The 19,836-nt window shown below is 36.9% G+C and overlaps 1 protein-coding gene across 2 annotated transcripts; it reads left to right on the top strand.

Annotated features, from left to right (window-relative positions):
- Positions 1-6: 6 nt before the first annotated feature.
- Positions 7-11,650, top strand: DDX18 (DEAD-box helicase 18). Of its 2 annotated transcripts, none has more exons than XM_026852947.1 (14): positions 7-165; positions 275-460; positions 1,457-1,600; positions 2,108-2,243; positions 2,721-2,821; positions 2,931-3,130; positions 3,219-3,333; positions 4,830-4,969; positions 5,834-5,995; positions 6,976-7,128; positions 7,818-7,931; positions 8,635-8,691; positions 10,021-10,198; positions 10,836-10,978. In XM_026852947.1, the coding sequence occupies exons 1-14, from the start codon at positions 27-29 to the stop codon at positions 10,976-10,978; spliced, it is 1,968 nt and encodes a 655-aa protein (XP_026708748.1). In that variant the 5' UTR covers positions 7-26. The 2 variants fall into 2 exon arrangements, with proteins under 2 accessions (XP_026708748.1, XP_026708747.1); XM_026852946.1 differs by having other exon boundaries at positions 27-165; positions 1,451-1,600; positions 10,836-11,650.
- Positions 11,651-19,836: the final 8,186 nt, after the last annotated feature.

The following is a 19,836-nucleotide window of genomic DNA, read 5'->3' as shown; positions in this document are numbered from 1 at the left end:
GGTGGGAGCGGAGCCGGGCGGCGGAGATGTCGGTGCCGGTGTCCGCGAGCACCCTGCCCATGCGGCTGCTCCGCAGGAAGATCCACAAGCGCAACCTGAAGCTGCGGGAGCGCAACCTGAAGCTGCGGGAGCGCAACCTGAAGCTGCGGGCGGCCGAGGCGGCAGGTACGGGCGGGCGGGCCTGCGGAGCCTCTCCTCGGCGGAGCCGTCACTGACTTTATGGGTTTTTTTTCCTTTTCTTTCTCTCTCCGAAACGTGACTCCGCGCCGTGCAGTGCCCGCGCCCGGCGAGGCGGCGTCGCAGGGCCCCCCGGAGGAGGAGGAGTTGGAGAAGACGGCAGCGGCCTCCGAGGTGGACGCGGCCTCGGAGGGCGCGGATGCTGCCGGCCCCCGCGGCGCGGAGGTGAAGAGGAGGAAGAAGAAGAAGAAGAAGAGGAAAGCGGCGGCGGATGCGGAAGGTGGTACGTTGTCTTAAAACAAATACAGCCTGTCTCCCGGGGCTGAGTTGTTCTTGGAGATCCTGTCTCCCCTCCCTGTCGGAGGGAATTTGTCGGCTGGATTGAGAGAAGTAGCAGGGGTTGGCCTGCGGTACGTTTTAACGCCCTGGAGGTTTAGAGTCTTACCTGTTTTTTTATTCCAGCGGTAACATTTGAATTTTAATATGTACTAAACCCCTAGCAACCAATTTAATTATTACTTAGGATACTGCTTTGTAACATTAAGTTTAGATGTTTAGCTTGTTCTTTATATAGATGATATAGACTGTTTTTCAAAGTAGAGAGCTGTGACAGATGGATGGTTTCTGTCCCTGCATGTCCAGCCAGTATGTCTTGTTAGTAACACATCCAACCTTTAGCAACATCTGTATATTATGAAACAAAAGTATACGGGGAAACTACCTCAAAAAATTGCATCCTGCAAATATTGCTGGATTTTTGTATATTTTCATACATGTATATACACACATATATTTTTTTATATATTGGAAATTTCTCTCTCTTACATGTTTGATCTCTGTGATGTATCTCATGGTTATGCAAAAAAACAGGTGTTTTCATGCAGCTCTCTGAGGATTCAGGTACTTAGAACAGAACAGACATTGCATTTCACATGACCCGAGTGCAAACCATGTTGGTAACTTGATGTCTGCATTACAGATAGGAAGGAGTTTTGTAAATTCTTTCTCATTTCAACAGAAAATCTTATATCCTGTACATTAAGTTTCACTGTTGTACAGAGTGGATGGTGTACAAGGAACTTCAGAGTTCTTTGCTCCCTGCCTCAGAAAGTTTCGTAGAAACTTTGTCTGCCCTTCTTTCACCCCATGAAAAAAGCATGACATTTGTGAGTGGTTTACAGAGTGAAGGAATTCACTCTCTGCCACAGCTTTTAGTGGTGAACGTGTCCTTCATGTCTCTAACTGACTTGTCTTCTGTAAAATAACACTCTAGATACAGAAACTAAAAAAGCAAAAACTGAAGAAGATGAATCTCTGGAGGTAGAAGATGAAGCAAAGAAGGATTCTGGAGAGAAAGTAGAAGAGGATGAGGGGGGGGAGGAGGAGGAGGATGAAGTGCCCAGTTTACCACTAGGTGTAACAGGTACCTTGTGTTCTCTTTTTCATGTGTGCAAAAATCCAAGGTCTAACGCTTTCTTCCAGAGCAAGTTGCAGTTTTCAGATCAGCTTTATAACTCAGGTGTGTGAATTTAGGTGGCACGAAGCTGGCAGCTGTACAGCTATTACTGAGTTTCTGTTCCTTAAAATTTTCATTATGTACACACTCCTATTAGTCTTAAAATTACTAGTGAAAATCTCTTTTAAAATATATACACACACATGTTTGTGGAGGAAAATCCAACGAAGAGCAAGATGGAGGTGTATGACTAGTAAATTTGGCAGGAGAAGCAGTTCATTTTTAACAGCTCTGTGTAGAACTGTTAGGAATGCATTAATACAGAATATTTTGTTGGTATCCAGATTTTATGGTAGGAAGGAATAAGAAAAAATTCTCTGATTATGTTTTCATCTGGGTCTGGGTAATCTCAGAGGACAGCTGGAATTGAAGACATAAGTTTCAACATTTTTTTATTTTCCCCCCTCACTTCAGGTGCTTTTGAAGACAATTCATTTAATTCTCTGGTTGGTCTTGTCAGTGAGAATACACTGAAAGGCATAAATGACATGGGTTTTACACACATGACTGAAATTCAGCATAAAAGTATTAAGCCACTTCTGGAAGGCAGGTAAGAAATACATCTTTTTAGTCTCTATATTGACCCCAAATGTGTAAATTTTGCTAGCAAGCTAAATACATGAGATGTGACTTTGTGCAGCTAAACTTTTTTTTTTAAATATGTTCTTATATGTTTTATATATTTTGTTTATAAGCATTAATACGAGTTAATAAAGTATATCTGTGTTGCATGCAAACAGATACTTAGGATAAGCTCATGAAAACTGCTTTGCATTTGCCTTAGAAAGCAGGGAAGTCTGTTTTCATTGGTCTTGTCAGTGTGTCTCAAAGACTGTCTCACAGTCACTGGAGATGTAGTGACTGATTGCTGTGGGCCCCATCTGCCACCAAGCTCTTAATACCAACTCTACTGGTTTCCTTTAAGCTGTGTTAGTGTTTTTACATTGTCTATGTTGTTCAGAATAGTATTGCTCTTTTGTCTGTGTGATAAACTAAATCCTTCTTTTTCTAACTTTGCTGCATACAGGGATATTTTAGCAGCTGCAAAAACAGGCAGTGGCAAAACACTTGCATTTCTTATTCCTGCAGTAGAGCTCATCTACAAGCTAAAATTCATGCCTAGAAATGGTAAGGCTCTTCATTTCACAGTTGAATTTTACTTTGGTGCAGCCATTTAGGGATCTGGCTAGGAGGGGGATTGGACACGTTGTAACTTGTCTGCTTGATGTATTTTTAGGAACAGGTGTTATTATTCTTTCTCCTACTCGAGAGCTTGCTATGCAAACCTATGGAGTTCTGAAAGAACTTATGAATCATCATGTTCACACCTATGGTCTGATAATGGGAGGCAGTAACAGATCAGCAGAAGCACAGAAACTTGGAAATGGAATCAACATCATTGTAGCAACACCGGGAAGACTGCTGGATCATATGCAGGTAGATAAAATATTGATGTCTAATCTGAATTATTAAAAGATAATAAAACTCCTGTCCTTGTCTGACTCTGAATTTTTTAATCTTCTAGAACACTCCAGGTTTCATGTATAAAAACTTGCAGTGTTTGGTAATTGATGAGGCGGATCGTATCTTGGAGGTCGGATTTGAAGAAGAAATGAAACAGATCATAAAACTTCTACCAAGTAAGAAAGAGAAAAAGTCTTTTCTGGAAATCACTTGACTAACATTATGTCTTCTTTATGACTCAATTATTATAAGAGAAGTCATTAATTTTTATAGTTCTGTAAATGCACTTCAGAGTGATTGTCTTACTCTGTCCTTTTTTTTCTGATAGCTAGTATATATCTGAAAGAGGGTTTTCATAGGCACTTTAGGAATATAATTCGGTTCATATAAGATCCTTCTAGTTTAACATCTGTGTTCTCTCATTCATCTTCCTCTGTTCGTTTATTTCCTACAATTCATTATTTCCTAATGAGGCTTAAATATAAAGAGAAAAGTCTTCTGACTTCAGTTTGAATTTTCTTCATTCCTCCAAGAACAGTAACTTAAAGACTTTTAAGTATTTACCTTAAAATTTTCTTTTCCTAATTTTTCATTTAGTTATTCCTTGTAATTGATGTATTAAACACATTCTCAGAGTCAACAAAGCTCTCCCTTTAACTCTCAACATGCAGAAACCTCTCCTCCATGGAAATAGTATATAAAAAGTCAGTGATAAATATTTTGAGGTTCTGCATCTTAAATATTCAGATCTGCATGTTTAGATTTATATATCTGCATTTTAATAAATAACATCCTGTCAAGATTGTTAATAAACAGTGCTAAAACCTGAAGGGGAAGGAAGAGTGGGAAAACAACATATTTATTGTAAGGTGGAAAATGATAGATAAAAGAAATTTTTACTTTGTGTAAGTTTGATTTGGTTTTGTCCTGTTAGAAAAGAAATTATATTTTAAAACAAACACTTCAAAATAGGAGAAAAAAATATGGTGGCACTGGTTGTTCAGCAAGAACAATTGCTACTGTTCTTGCAGTTGTGTAATGGAACAAGCTAAGTGCATTTTTCCATGTACTCATGTAACAAGAAAATGTTACAGGATCAGGATATATATTTGAGCTGAGAGATGAGTCAGGCAAGAGATTTCCTACCCCTGCTCAAAGAGCATGGAAGTCACTGAGGCTCAGTACAGATGTACTGCCACGTGACTAAAAAAAGCATGCACAAATGTGTATGTTCTAGACTGATTCTGCACGTTAGTTTTGGTGTTTTCTTGCACAATCTCTAGCATGATTCTTCTCCTAAATAAAAACATTGTAATATTCATGGGAACGAAGTCCATTTATAGTTAGAATTTACAAGACCGGTCTCTATTTAAATCATTGTTTTGTGTCTACATTGGAGTGCAAATGATTACTAACATTTTCCCAGAGAGAAGGAATACTGTGTTTTGATAGCTGTTAGGACTTCGGGGGTGGAGGCAACCTAAATAAACATCCTGTACAATCCCTAATACAAATACACCTGTCTGTCAGTAGTAGTATGTTTGAATTAGAATTTAGTTGAAAACAGTGGAAGGCTTGCTCAGGGAAGTTTGCAGCTAGAGATTTTATGGACTTGCTATTTGAATTCTCCTTTAAAAAAAGAGGTTGTCTTTCAAAATAAATATTTTTTCAGAGCGCAGACAGTCAATGCTTTTTTCTGCCACACAAACCAGAAAGGTTGAAGATCTGGCAAAGATCTCTCTGAAGAAAGAGCCACTATACGTTGGGGTTGATGATAACAAGGAGACAGCAACAGTAGATGGTCTTGAACAGGTAAAACTCAAATGTTATTGAAAGGCCACACCAAGTTCTGTGTGTTTTTAACTGGGTTGTACAAACGCTATCTTAAAGGGTGCCTACCATCCTAATGGACAAAAGCTATCAGTTGCTTAAAGGGCTTTTTTCAGTCTGCTAACTAAAGTACATTACAAGCGTCTAGTCAATGTTTGCTGGACAGATGAAATAAAATCTCATGAAATAGTGATACAGTTACTTGCAGTTGACTATTTCTATCTGTATTACATACCTAAGCTCCAATATATACTACATACATAAACTCCCGTTGTCTTTCTAACTTTATTTTCCATGTTACTGACTAGATATATACTTCAGATAGAATTCATTGTTGATGCTTCAGACAATAGCTAAATCAGTTTCTGTGTTTGTACAGTTGACATGATGAGTCTTGTTACAAAAATTACTAGTAGCTGTATATTACCTAAAAAGAGTAAACCAGTAGCAAGATCTGCATAAAATAAAATTCTTGAAATCATAAAAAAATTAGTAACCCTATGCAGTTTTGTTCATGACTAACATCAGTAATTTAGAGTTCTTGAAATGCATTTTTATTGTATAAGCTAATTACTTTTCACTGAACTTAGAGTAGTTTGGAGACTTACTTGAAGAAGTAATTTTTAATTTAGTATAAGTTTCTTGCTAAGTTCATAATCTTTAGGAGTTTCATATACCAAGGTGAGGTACAGATGATAAATCAAATGGTTTGGTCCAATACAGCTGGAAAAATTAACTGTCTGGCATATTTGTTTAACAACATAACACTTCCCTGGTTTAATTGTACTGCTGAAAGAAAAGTTTGTTCCATACTACTCCATTTAACATTGTTTAAAAATTTTCCAGGGGTATGTAGTGTGTCCATCTGAAAAAAGATTCCTTTTGCTCTTCACATTCCTCAAGAAGAACCGGAAGAAGAAACTAATGGTATTTTTTTCTTCATGTATGTCAGTGAAGTACCACTATGAATTACTCAACTATATTGATCTGCCTGTTCTGGCCATTCATGTAAGTATTTTATTCATTGATTTATTTTTAATTAATCTGATAGTACCTGTAAGTTGTTACCAACCTTACATTTGCCTTGTTTATTTCAGTCCAGTTTCTAATAAACAGACACCCTACTCACAAATTGATAGTGATCTTGATTAGTCTGTAGAGGAAGGGGACAAAGCAAAGACGCTAATAACACTTCAGTATTGTTAATCTTGGTATTTTCCGAACTAAGGCAGAACACTGATATTAGTTTATGTTCTGTGTGTAGAAACTTTCTGTTTTCTTCCAAGGGGTTGCCTTTCACAAGCACTAAAACTCGAGTCGTGGAGCAAATATTGCCAGAGGAATCTAAGCACTCTGATTCCTGAAGTGGTGGGTGCTTTTTCTAAGGCCAGGGTGTCTTTGGTTTTATGCCAATTCTTACCATTTGGATGAGTATTTTAATTTTGTTGTCAAAACCACAAAATTTATAGTTTAGGAGAAAGAGTTGACTGAAAATGTATAAAACAGAACTGACTACAAATGTCCTGGTTTGTTTTGTTCTTCGGGGAATTTTTTTGATATATTTTGATAGAACTGTTACAAGTATGGTGTTGGTTGTATTTTTTTAATTTGTAATCTAACATATTACTAGACTTGAAAATGTCCTTTTACTGAATGTCAGGCATTTATGCACCCCTCCTGAGAATAATGCTTATGCAACAAAATTTTTAATGCTTTGGAAAGTACAGTGTAACCTCTGAGAGATCCCACTTAGGTAGCCCTGTGTTGTTGGCTGTGGTGGCATTATTTCTTCACTGCAGAATGGTCCTGCTTGGTCTGTACTAGTCCATGATACGGAAAGATGCCCCAAATTATTTGGTATTTTTGGCAGTGGTATAATATGTGAAATGTGAAATTAGATTTAAGCTTACAAATTGGCAGATTTTTTTAAAGGTCTTTTTTTTTTTTAGTTGATATTTCATCCTTAATGTGTTTTGTTTTCCTTTTAGGGCAAACAGAAACAAACCAAACGTACTACAACGTTTTTTCAGTTCTGTAATGCAGAATCTGGAATACTGTTGTGCACTGATGTAGCTGCCAGAGGATTGGATATTCCTGAAGTTGACTGGATTGTCCAGTATGACCCTCCAGATGATCCAAAAGTAAGTTAAGGAAATAAAGAAACTTCACAGCAACAAATCAAATCGTATCTATAAACATAATTGCAAAGAAAAGCTGAAACTGCTGCTTGACAGCGGATAGGATTCAGCTGTGCTCGTATCTAGCCACCGATTTCTTCCACTTCCCTTCACCAGCTCCTAGGACATGCTACACATAGCCGAGACCTTCGTTACCTTTATAGAGTTGCTTTTTAAAACGTTATTCTTTGTGCTGTTAATTTAAAATCTAATCAGCTAAATAACAAAACACTTCTCAGGAGGATTGTGAGTTTATGTATGCATCTCTGTGTCTCCTAACAGCTTTTTCAGTGGAAATCTGATTTTTATTTAAAACACAGTATTCTTATTTGAATGTGTCCAGTGTAAACAATTGAAACTCAGAAAACTCAGAAATATACACAGCAAATATAATTTTCATTTACAGCAGACTAAGAATATTTTCCTTTGGTAGAAGATAAAATACTTTTATTCAGGAGTTCTGTCTCATCTAATTATCCATTGCATCTTCAGCACTTGGCTTCCCTTATCTATTTGTCAGTAGTAAGAAAAAGTCTTAAAAAATAATGTATGATGCATTACACTACATTAATACTGGATTTGGGGTGGGGCTGTTTGATTATTACATGTTTGGAAGACTGATTGGACTTGCTGTTTTTTATTCTTTCGAAAAGGAATATATTCATCGTGTTGGTCGAACTGCCAGAGGCATAAATGGTAGAGGACATGCTCTGCTCATTTTGCGACCAGAAGAATTGGGCTTTCTTCGTTACCTAAAACAAGCCAGGGTAAACTTAACATTTAGATTTATATATTTTTTTTTAAACTGTGCAACAGGTTTATAAACACAAAAACTGTACTTATTAATCACTTTTAATTTTTTAGCAAAAAACATTCTGTTGCTTAGAAAATGTTTCACTGAACATCTGACTTTTAAGTCTAAAGTCAGCAGCATGAAAGTAAATATTGAGTGTAATTATAATTGTTCTGCAACTGTGCAACTTGTGTTACTGAAAAATAATAATATCCTATGACCTTCCTGTGGAAGGATACTGGGAGTTTGACCATCCAGATAAAATTGAAATCCAGATGTTGTGCAGTTTTTATTTTTTCTATGCAAAGAGTCAATTGCATTTTGTTCAGTTCCAAAAGAAGGGTAACCTTCTTCTAAATGTAATCATTTTAATAGGATAGGACTGCACATAGTTTCTTGGTTGCTTTCTTTATGGGCTTGTTTACACACAGAGTTTTGCCACTTTTAACTAAAGTGGTGTAGCTTGTAAAGCAAAAGCTAAAGTGTTAAGTGTCATAATGAGCATCTTTATGACTCTAGCTTACTGGCATATTGAGTTAAATGCACTTTACAGATACAGCTGTGGTATTAAACCAAAAATATCTGTTACCTAGCAGGTCTTTTTCTATTTGTCTTAGGAAATGCATTCACTATTTACACAGTGTAAACATTTTTGATTTTTTTTTTTTCTTTTAAAGGTTCCATTAAGCGAATTTGAATTTTCTTGGTCAAAAATTTCAGACATCCAGTCTCAGGTATGAAATGACTACATACTACAGCTACTCAGAATATACATATAATAATTTACATGGAGAATGTGAGTCTATAACGACTGCAGTTTAAAAATATATATGCTTGTTTGGGAAAGTTCCTGTAGATGAGTACTGTGCGGTAAATTCTCCTGTCATATTGTTCCTTGATGACAGTAAATTGATAAAATGTTCAGAAGTTCAAGATTAGTATCTACTACTAAATTGTCATTATATGGTACACATTTGCTGGTAAGACTTTTTTTGCATTGCATCATAGAACCACAGTGATGTAAACCTGCTTTCAGGTTTTGAACAGAATGTTCTTGTCTGGCATAGCAAGGGGAGTTTGGGTAGCTTTTATGTATGTTCAGATTAATTGTGAGTAGCATATGTCTTATAAAGTGATTTACTCAGACTTCAGTGTGCAGAAAGACATCCAGTACTAACACTTAGAGGTGTTAGTATACAGTCCAGGTGTATTTTTAACTAGCGGGTGTTAATAAAGCCTAGAATTGGCTAAACCTGTTTTGTGCTGCAGTGCTACAAAAATAGCTGTGGAGCACAAAGTAGAACAGAATAGCGCAGGTAGTTCTGTAGATGTGAATTTCTATTATTTAGTTCTGTGAATCATTCTTTTGATAAGAGCTCTATAAAGCTTCTTTGCAGTAACAAATTTGAAGTACAAGAAGCAATGAAGACAGTCCTTCCAGAAAGAGGTTCCTAGTTAAGAATAATTAGGAAGTAATGATACCTAATGTAACTTATTTTTAGTATGCTGATGTTAAACATCAAATGAGACGCTTGAATCTAAAGAGCGTTGGGAACTTAGCCCACAACACATAAAATGTCTCAGGCTCCACTAGTGCATCTGCATTTTTGTCTCAGAATTAATACTGCTTATTTTGCATTTGCACCATAGTAGATAAGACTATATAGAATTACATGGAATAGTACAGTTTAGATGTCTGACTTAAAAGTATAAGGTCATCGTCCATTAATATTCAATGCACGTAGTTTCAGGGTGTGGCTGCAGCTGTATACTCCTTCTTGATTAACTTGTTTGGGACAACCCAATTTAATAGTTCCGTAAATTTTCATATTGCTGAGGATTTGTACTGTAATTCAGCTTCGGGCATTTTTGTCCCTCTGTTTATAAAAGCACTCTGATATATGTATTTGCACTCTACTGTCACAGGGCAATTTTTCTGAAATGAATGTCACTGTAACTCTCACAGTAAATAATCTGCTTCAATATAATTTATACACTTGTTCTAGCTATAATTGGATATGTCTTTTGTTTTGTGTTTTTTTTATTTTATTTTCCCTCACCAGCTGGAAAAACTGATTGAGAAGAACTACTTCCTTCACAAGTCGGCCCAGGAAGCATACAAAGCTTACATTAGAGCTTATGACTCCCATTCTCTGAAGCAGATCTACAATGTCAATAACCTGGATCTTCCCAAAGTCAGCCTTTCCTTTGGTTTTAAAGTTCCTCCGTTTGTTGACCTCAGTATCCTTTTACTGCAGTGTTTCAAAGCTGAATTTCTGTGTTACAAATGTTAAATGAAGCTTACTGAAGCTCCTATGCTACTTCAAATTCTGATTTTTAAAAATTTTTTTTTTGGCTGTTAATCATATAAATACATCATGCTCCAACAATAGTTTATCAAAGAAAATGCTAAAAGCAAATATAAAAACTGCAGAAATTGCCTACAGACAGCTACGTTCTAGTGCACGTACATGCTGTATGTGCTTCTGTTGCTGGAATGCATATATGCATACATGTTCTAGAGTACTGTTCTCCATGCAAAATTATTTTCATTAAAAGGTAAGTTCTTAAGTTAATAATCATGGAATACTGAAATAGAGGGGTAAGAGCATGAAATAGAAGACTGTACCTAATTACTGCCAAACCCACTAGTGGATGGAATTTGAAGCGGTAGTACTTTGGCCAACTTAGTTGGACAACTGCAGGAATAAAAGCATTATTTAGAACCACGGGCACAAAGTTCTAGTTTTGTCTGTAGTTAGCACCTCAACTTTTTGTGTAATGCTGCTATTTTTTCCTCACATTAATAACCCTTAAAATACCTAAAAAAGCAACATTTCATATTATTCTTTGAGTTCTTTAACCAATAAAATTTCAGATGTGCACAGCAATCATGGCAGAAGACTACAGAAAAGAGGTGGAGGTGGGGGATTTGGTTACCAGAAATCGAAGAACGTCCACAAAGCTAAAATCTTCAAACATATTAGCAAGAAATCAGACAGTCGACAATTTTCTCGTTAATCGTACATTCATTAAAATGGCTTGTGGCATTGGAATAGACTACCTTGATCAAAACCATCTGGCAATTACTTCCAATTTAAACTGCTCTGCTCACATTTGTCAGGGTCTTTATGGTTTTGTTTCTAGGAGCATCTTTTATCTTTCAATTCAGAAAGACTCTGGAAGGGAGACTAAAAATAGGAAAGTGGAATATGGCCAGCTAGTTTTGCGATACTTGTAAGGAAAAAAGATAGTTGAATATTTTAAGTCAATTATATGGAGTTTTTTATTAAAGACAAAATACTGGTTTTATAGGATAATTTGCTTTACATTTACCCTTTTTTCTATGCACACCTCTACAGATTGTTGGAGTAGACAACGCAAGAACAGATTGCAGTGAAATAAAAAAAAAATCTTGCTCACATGAATCACTGCATGGGTCTTTAGTACTTCAAAACTCTGGTTTGTCCATCTGATCTGCTGAAGAACATAGAAAGTTTTCTTTAAAACAGAACATATCTGTGAATAACTAAGGCTATATGAACATGTGATTAATTTCAGTCATGGTATCTGTATAACGAGTATAGTGTCCCAACATTGAAAAAAAAAAAATCCCTTATGTCACATCTGGGATATATTTAGTACTGTTTCTTGTAATGTTGTGATAAAATGGTAACATGCTATTTGAAATGTGTGGGTTTTCTTCATGTTCTCTTTATATCTGAATTTATCCATCTGGTAATGTCTAATGTACCATTATGAATAGGCAAAGAAAATTAACAAAAAGATTATATAAATTGAAGCACTCAGCCCAGATAATGTTTTTTAAAAAACATCTATAACGTCGATGCTGTGAGAATTTTTGCAGTTGTATCTTGTAAATTACAAAAGTCAATTGCTTTTTAGTCTTAATTTATCAGATCAGTGATGGGCAAAGTCAAAAATACTACCACAGGATTGAGGGGGTGGAGAGACTTGATATGTGAAAAAGTGAAATGGGATATAAATATACTAGAAGGATATTTTAAGGGAGAAATATAAAAGCCTGAAATAGAAGAGGGTGGAATACATATAGCAAACAGAACAAACACAGAGACTAAGTACAAAAAGAATACAGAAGTTGGGCAAAAGTAGAATAACTACATTATGTATATTAGTTTCATATCTCTTACCATTTTAGTAGGTAACAATTCTTATGAAGCAACAGTGGTGGTGGGCAATAGTATTTCAAAAATGTACATCTGTCAATGCAGGGAAAGACTAAAATGTCACAGAATCCTGAAATCTGGGCCCAGTGTGATTACATTAAGACAGCTTTTAATTTACATCTGAAACGTAACCCAGGACCAACTATGAATCCAAAAGCATATGTAATTATTCTGATATAAAATGGACTGTTATTCCTTAGGTCTTTTGAAGTAGCATGTCAGATTTAAAATTATGATACTTGCACTGAAGTATTGCAGAAAAACATTGGCATACTTCCTTTTCACCCTTAGAGAAACAAGATCATTTTTTTGGGAAAACAGTACAACCATTCGTTGCTAATGCTTCCACCATTCAGAACTGAGTGTTGCCTTTTTTCCCCTTTTTTGTGAAACAGATGACTTTGAGCCCTAATGGACTCTTCAAGATTCTTAATTAACATTAGTCAGATATTAAGAACTATTGATATGACAAAATATTTAGGTAGATTAATTTTGTTACTAGGATTTGAATGTCTCGTGCTTCCAAGGTTGCAATGAAAAAGCAAAATCTGCTCTGAAGGGTAAGCAGTGCTAAGTACATGATGCCTGGCTCATTAAGTTCTAATCTTTGATTCTGTGTTTGTCTATATATTTATAAATAATGGATATCAAAATAGTTCTCGTGTCTGTTCACTAATAGCACATTTTAAGAATTCTGAGATTACAACATCATCTAGTTGAAGGGTTCTGTCTACACCTGCAGGCTCTGCAGTTACTTAAACAGGAATTAATTTATATTATAGTGACGTTAACTCTGAGACTCATTAGATGAACTGCAAAGATGATTACTTGTAAAGAGATGTATGCAAAGCTTCCTGGCTTGCTCAGATGCAGTTACCTTTCTCTTTGTTTATGGAATCACAAATGAAAAATAGTTTCTGATTAAATACCTGTGTGTATTGGGCAGCGTCTATTCTACTATGGTATTGCAAGAAGTTTAAAAGATTGTCAGACTGATTGGAAATCTAACGTTTCCTTTGCAACTTACCCTGCTATCAATCTTGTGAGCAGTTAATAGACCTCAGCCATCAGACTCTCAAGGCTTGTCTCATAACGGTGACTGATAGGTTGGGGACCAATATTGTGTGCCTTGAGAAATTGCCTTCTTTCTCTGAGAACCTTGACAAAGAAATTGGACTCTTTAAACCACTTAAGGGGGTGATCAAAACTGTCCTGCTTGAACTGGAAGATTTTTTTGACAGTTCTTGGAACAGACCCATAAAGGAGAATTCCATTGCTGAGCTACTGCTCATAATCATGAAAAATCTTGTCATGAGTTTCCTGTGCCATAACGCTGCCGAGTTACAGACAAGCACAAGACTAGTCAGAAAGTGTTGCCATCAAATTTTTCAGGGTGAGTGTCACAGATAGAGGGCATGTTTATTGACAGTGTAGAGCAGGAATACTGTCTACTTAGGTCTGCTGTAAAGAAGCATGTTTGTGTTTAACAGTAATTAGCCTTTTTGTTTCACATAGGAGTTTGCTCAAAGTAAGCTACCAAAGCTTTAGATAATGCTAATAATTTGCTTTCAAGCCAGTAAGGCTCAGGGGAAGCAAGCTCTCACAGGAAGGGTGAAAAGGACTATGTGATTAAAAATAAATAACATTTTAGTAGAGGTCTCCAATTTCTTCCCCATGTGAAGGAAGGAAGAGTACTGACAGGATACAGCACAGGTCTGTGACTTTTTGATTTTAGTTCTACCACTGTCCTGTTAAGGAGATAGTTCTCCAGTTACTTCAACCTGCCAAAAGTTAGAGGGTCTTTACAGCGATCTAAAAATCTAACAACTGAAAAAGTTAATTACTGGCCCTCAAAAGGTAGGTTGTTTCAGGTTTGGGGTTTTTTTCAAACTAAAATAGCAACACTGAAAGAAGCCTAGAATCAACTGGCCAGGCATGCAGAATAAAATGTCTCTGCTCTTGACTTTTGCTCTACTAGCTTGATTTCCCCTCAGGATTTTAGCTGCTTGGTTTGACAGGAGAGTTCATGCAACTGTTCTTGATGCTTTTGTTTGCTCTAGATTTATAGAAGATGTTGAACTGTGAAAATAAGAATCCAGCCTCTTGAACTGGAATGCTTTTTGCTTCTAAAAAATTTGCTGGCTTGCATCAAAGTCATAAATACTATAATGCTGCTTGTGTCAAATCTCTTTATTGCACAGACACGTGGGGAAGAAATTACCTTTTTTTTTTTTTTCCTCCTCTTAGCCACCACAATAAACTTTTGATATGGAATTGTGAGGAGAGGTAGAGGAAGGATGCTGTTAAGAGACTGGAAGACAAATGGAAAATTGGGGTGCTGTCTAGACACACATTCACTTTGTTATATTGGTGTCATCCAGTTTAAGAACTGCATTCGCCTTTCAAAAAAATATCTGAGCATACTCTACAACAGCAGTTCATCTTCCCAAACACTTCTGTAAACTACAACACTGAAAAACATAGCCACCTACTTTTTTTTTTCCCAGTTAGTCAGAATTAAAAAGGAGAAAATCATAGGCTCTGCAAAGTCTTGTATAACAGTTCCAAAACTACCTCCTATGTTCTTCTCTATCTTGGCTGTCATCTGAAGATATTTAGCCACTCAGAGCTTTCTGAACTCCTCAACTATGAATGTTGACAATTACAAGAACATTAAATATGTTACTCTACATAACCTAGATGTTTATTCCTAGGGGTTGAGAGACCATGTGAATTTGTAGGAGCTATTTAGTCTTCCTTACAAGCTCTGGATAGGAGTTCCTGATATATTGTCACTTCTAATTAAGAAAACTCTGTATGGGAAGAGAAAACAGACTTGAGAAGGAGGTAAGTTCTGCTTAGGACCTCCTTCTAATTGTTAAGGGACCTGAGAATGAACTTATGAAGGTACATAGTAACACTAATACCTACAAAATGTAACTTGAGAGCATAAATGTAACTAAAATGACATTGCTTAAAAAAAAAAAAAAAAAAAAAAGGAAAAATAAAAAAGTAAAGCAACTTCATCTTTCCACTCAAGTTGTATTCAGTGATATCTTTACATTCCTCTCTTAATTGTGGTAGAAGAAAAGCTAGCTAAATGGCTTGTAGTGCTAAAGAGGTTCTTTCATACTAGGAAAGGAATCCTTGACCTGTACTAAGCCCTAGCTGCTGATGGCCTGTAACAAAACTATATGAGTTAAATGAGTATTTAAACACTGTACTATTCACTTCATTGCAAAATTTCGTGAATCTTCTGATGCTTTGCAAGTATATGCTACTGCAACTTTATGTAAATTCTTCATAATTTTTTGTCCCACTTTCTACATAAGTCCATCAGGGGATTATTTGTAAATAAGGATACTTAATAGCACCAATGCTATTGCAGGTGCCAACGAGTCAAGGTGTACAGGTTTTAATTAATGTTAAACTCATTCAAAGAATTCTTTCTATGACTATGAAACTTGTCTATTCAAAAGTATTGCACAGAGAAATAAACCACACGCATACACATTCCAGACTTGTACTCATGGTAAATTCATACCAAGGCCTGGCTTTATGTTCAGATTATAATGGCAGTGGAGTTAATTAGTAGTAATAGGTGGCCCATATGGGGAAGGTTTTGTGAACACTGTCCAAGGAAAGAAGGATGTTTCTACCAAACTTAAGTGTAAAAAGAGTTGGTGAGCAGATTTGATGTGAGCTGGAACAAGAGTCAGGCATTTGGGCACCACAACTTTCTTGGACACCAGTTAGAAATCAATGGATGTGGATTCCTAAATAACTTCGAATATGACACTTTGAAATATTAAAATCCACAAGTGGAAAACCCATGTCTTGTCAAAATAATAATTAAAAAGAAATAAAATCTTGACTCCTCAAGATTGTTAGCAGCAGCAGAAGCTAATAGTCAAGTTCAAACAAATCAGATTTACTCAATTATACACTATTACTTGAGGGATTTTTTTATGTGGCCACTCTAACAGGAGGAAAGCCAAATGTTAGCAAATCTGCTGCTGTATAATTCATTTTGTACTCATGTGTTGGCCTTATCTGTTAACGTACCTGCACATGCCCCTGTGGCAAACCTAATTCATGCAGGTATACAGATCTCTGCTGACTTCCCCTTGTGATTGAAAACCTTGCGCTTAGTGGCTCACATCCTCACAGGTTACATAAAACTGATACTTGAATGGAAATTATCCTGTCAGAATTTGCTCATTAATAAAATCAGTACTAGCTAGTCTTTATGTGACATCTAGATTCTCCATCACATCTGCAATCATAAAATTATGGAAACATCTGTCAAAGGGCTTTTGAGGGCTTGTTTTTCCTTTGAGATCAATTTTTTTTTTTAGGTATTTACCAAATAAATTGCAGGATTTATAGAACTGATTTTTATGAAAAATACTTTATAGAGAAGGCTGGTGTTCTATTAAAGAGCTAACAGAGATGAGAGGATGGACTAAAACTACAGCCACTGGAAGCTCTCATAGGACTTTTGTATCTAAAAAACTGGAAAACGAGTCAAAACAGTCAAGTTCAGTGTAGTTCCTTTATAACAGTCTGAAAATAATCTGTCTCTGTCTCCAACAGATAAAAGCAAACTTGAAAAACGTAAACTATATTTAAATGTTATATGTTTGCTATAAAAAATACAGCATCACTTCACATAATGAGCTGAAATTCTGTTATCTGGATGAATCATCATGCTCCAAAGCTGTTCCTAAGCAGCATGCTGTCCTTGAAAGTGCTTGAAAACAGAGAGCTCTAATGAAGCTGGCCTGGGTAGCTGCTGTCTGGTGAAGACAGGCACTTCTTTAGCACAGCTGTACAAAGGGGAGCTTGGACAGGAATTGTAAGGATGTGGGGAGGGTTAAGCTAAGATAAGTACTTTCAGACTGACAGAAAAAAAAAAAAAAAATATGATGAGACTGAGTCTGAGCAGATTCATTTCAACGTCTGCAGCCAGAAGAGTGAGTTTTGCAGGTGGTGTATGGAAAGGTGGTAAGGACTAGGAAATAGGTTTTGCAGTTCCTCCCCTCTGTCACAAGTCCTTTTCTCAGCAATTCGCAGGCCTCCAGGGAGAAGTGAGAACAGGTGCAAGGGAAGATGTAAGGTATTTCTACTCAGACTTATAAACAGATTACTATTTTCCAACCTTTTGTGTTTTGCATCCCTCAGACTTCTCAGCCCACAAAGCTCCAAACATCCAGATGGAAAGATGATATTTTTTACTTACTGTTAATTCTATCATCTAGCTCCAAGTCCTTAGTCACATATTTATTTACTGATTTTAAGAGCAATGAAACAGTTGGTGATATCAGTTATCTTTTGAGGATACACACTGCCATACCTCGTTGAAAAAAGAAACTATGAAGATGCAAACTGTAGTTTCTGGAGTCATTGAAAAATATCAGTGAATGAAACAAAGGATTTTCAGTGCTTTCATTGCACTTTGGCATGAGAGCAATTTGTTAGTGCTCTAACTGTACTTAAAGTAGACTAGGTCCTCCTTTAGTTTCAGTAGAAGAAGAAAAGTGTGGTTTAGTTTTGTCTCTTTCTTGGTGTTTGGGGTTTTTTTTGGGGGGGTGTTGGTTTTTTTTAATCATGCAATATTTATTTGCTTTTATATTATTTAGAATATGTGAATATATGCAAGTCTCCTCATTTTTTAAAATTCCCTCTTCTCTTTTTCAAAGTGTACCCTGGTTTCTGAGACATTGTAATCTGTTGCCATAGCGATCTTTGAGGAGCACTAAGCCTTTGCATTCACAGGACAAGACAGCAGTGGGGTAATTATCAAGAAAAAAATAAACCCCTTTGAGACTTTTCATGCTTCTGTGCTATGGGACTAGTTTATTTCAGCCAAACAGGAGGAAAAAGTGGGAGATTTCAACACATTTAATGTGTGAACTGGAATGTAACCATCCAGATGTGGGACATAATGTACACATAATAAATGGGAGTAGAGGGATGGGACATATGGATTCCAGGAAAGGAGGGTTTTGGATCATCTAGGCTGCTTTAATGGTGGCCTACACATAGTCTGCAACTCACAAATGAAGTACCCTCACACAAGAAAAAGACAACTTAATTTCCTGCAGGAGCAGGAACGAACAGATCATATCCTGGGCCATTTGGGCCCCTAAACATGAAAGTTTTGCAGTTAGTCTGAGTTGTGTCTGTTGTCTGCAGTCCTTCTTTGATACCTGAGTTATTCAAATGGTGATAAGATTCCATTATTCCTTTATTAGGTTCACAGAACTGGACTGACAATTGTTGAAACATGTAGAAGTGAAAGGGCTTTTTTATCTCTTGCCCTTACTGCTTTTAGGTCTGGGTGCCTTTTAAAGGAATCAAGTGTTTTTCAGTAATTCTCTAGGTGGCATTTAGAAGTGGCATTAACTAACAAAGTGAGACACAAATGAGAAAGGAGCAATATGAAGACAAAGCATGCGAAGCTGCTTGTGAAGCAGTCACATGCTGTCTGACAACACTGACACATTTTTACCAACGTGTAATTGTTTCAGATGCTGCTTTAGGCTTAATCTGCATCAGTAAAATGAATACATTTATTTGCTTTATTGTTCATCTGGTGAGTGAGGAGACGTCCAACAGTTAACCATAAAGTAGCCTGGTTATTCTGATTGCAGCCACTGTCTTTCACTTCTGTAATATTTCATCATTGTTCCAGCTTCTGAAGTTGGATTCCCTGAGTAAGGCAAGCTGGCCCCTGCTTGCTGTGGGTAACGGTGCTGTGAGAGGTTTGTGTTTTGTCAGATAGAGCTGTTTCTTCAGTGAATGTGAATGTAAGTGGAGAACATTGATTTGAGCAGTATTCATTTAGACAGGAGTATTCTGACCCAGAAAGTTCTCCTTCTCTACCTCAAAAATGAGCAACAAATCTCCTGTCCCCAAACTCCGCCCCATTACAGTCTGTGACTGTAGGTGTGCTGCTACTTGCAGGGAAACAAGCTTCACTGACCCTCTTCTTTATTTGCTGACCCTCAACAACTTCAAACCCCTTTCGAGAGTTCTCAGCAGCAGGATATTACCTGGCAAGGTAAAAGAGTCTGTGTTTTGTCCAGTAACTCCCACTGAAATAGTCCTGGTAATGGACTAGAAGGGGAAAAAATGGGGTGGAAATTCTGGGGTAAACGTGTTGTAAAGGACCTCAGGAATGAAAGCAGGCTGGGATAAAGGATACCTCCCAAAGATCTTAAATATAATAACTTAAAACACACCTTAAATATAATTCCCAGGTTGCTATATGATCCTGCCCCCCTTTTACTCAGGAAGTGTAAAAGCTCATTGCTGTGTCCCCTTTATGCCTACCACCCTGTTAACTTCTATTAGAGATTTAAAAGATGTCGTGTAACAGGTTTAAAATAATTTTTGAAACATCTTGATTTGAGGGTGGTTACTGGACAGGGCCAGGAGAAAGGTGCGTATTCAGAGGCTGGGCACATGCCTGTGCCAGAAACAGACGCGAAGATGGAGATGTTCCCGGCCACTTAAAAAAAAAAAAAAGAGAGAATTACAGAGCTTGTTGTTGTTGTTTAACTGGAAAATTTCCCATTTGAACGCTGCAGCCCAGAAGTAACTCGTGCTCAGCGCTGGAACCGTCCCCGACCCGCGCAGGCAGCGCCCGGCGGCGGCGGGCAGGGG

This window comes from Athene cunicularia (assembly GCF_003259725.1).
Source record: "Athene cunicularia isolate RWA chromosome 7 unlocalized genomic scaffold, athCun1 chr7_part1, whole genome shotgun sequence".
Taxonomy (NCBI): Eukaryota; Metazoa; Chordata; class Aves; order Strigiformes; family Strigidae; genus Athene; species Athene cunicularia.
The sequence above is the reverse complement of the archived record's forward strand: the minus strand, read 5'-3'. Positions and strand labels throughout refer to the sequence as shown.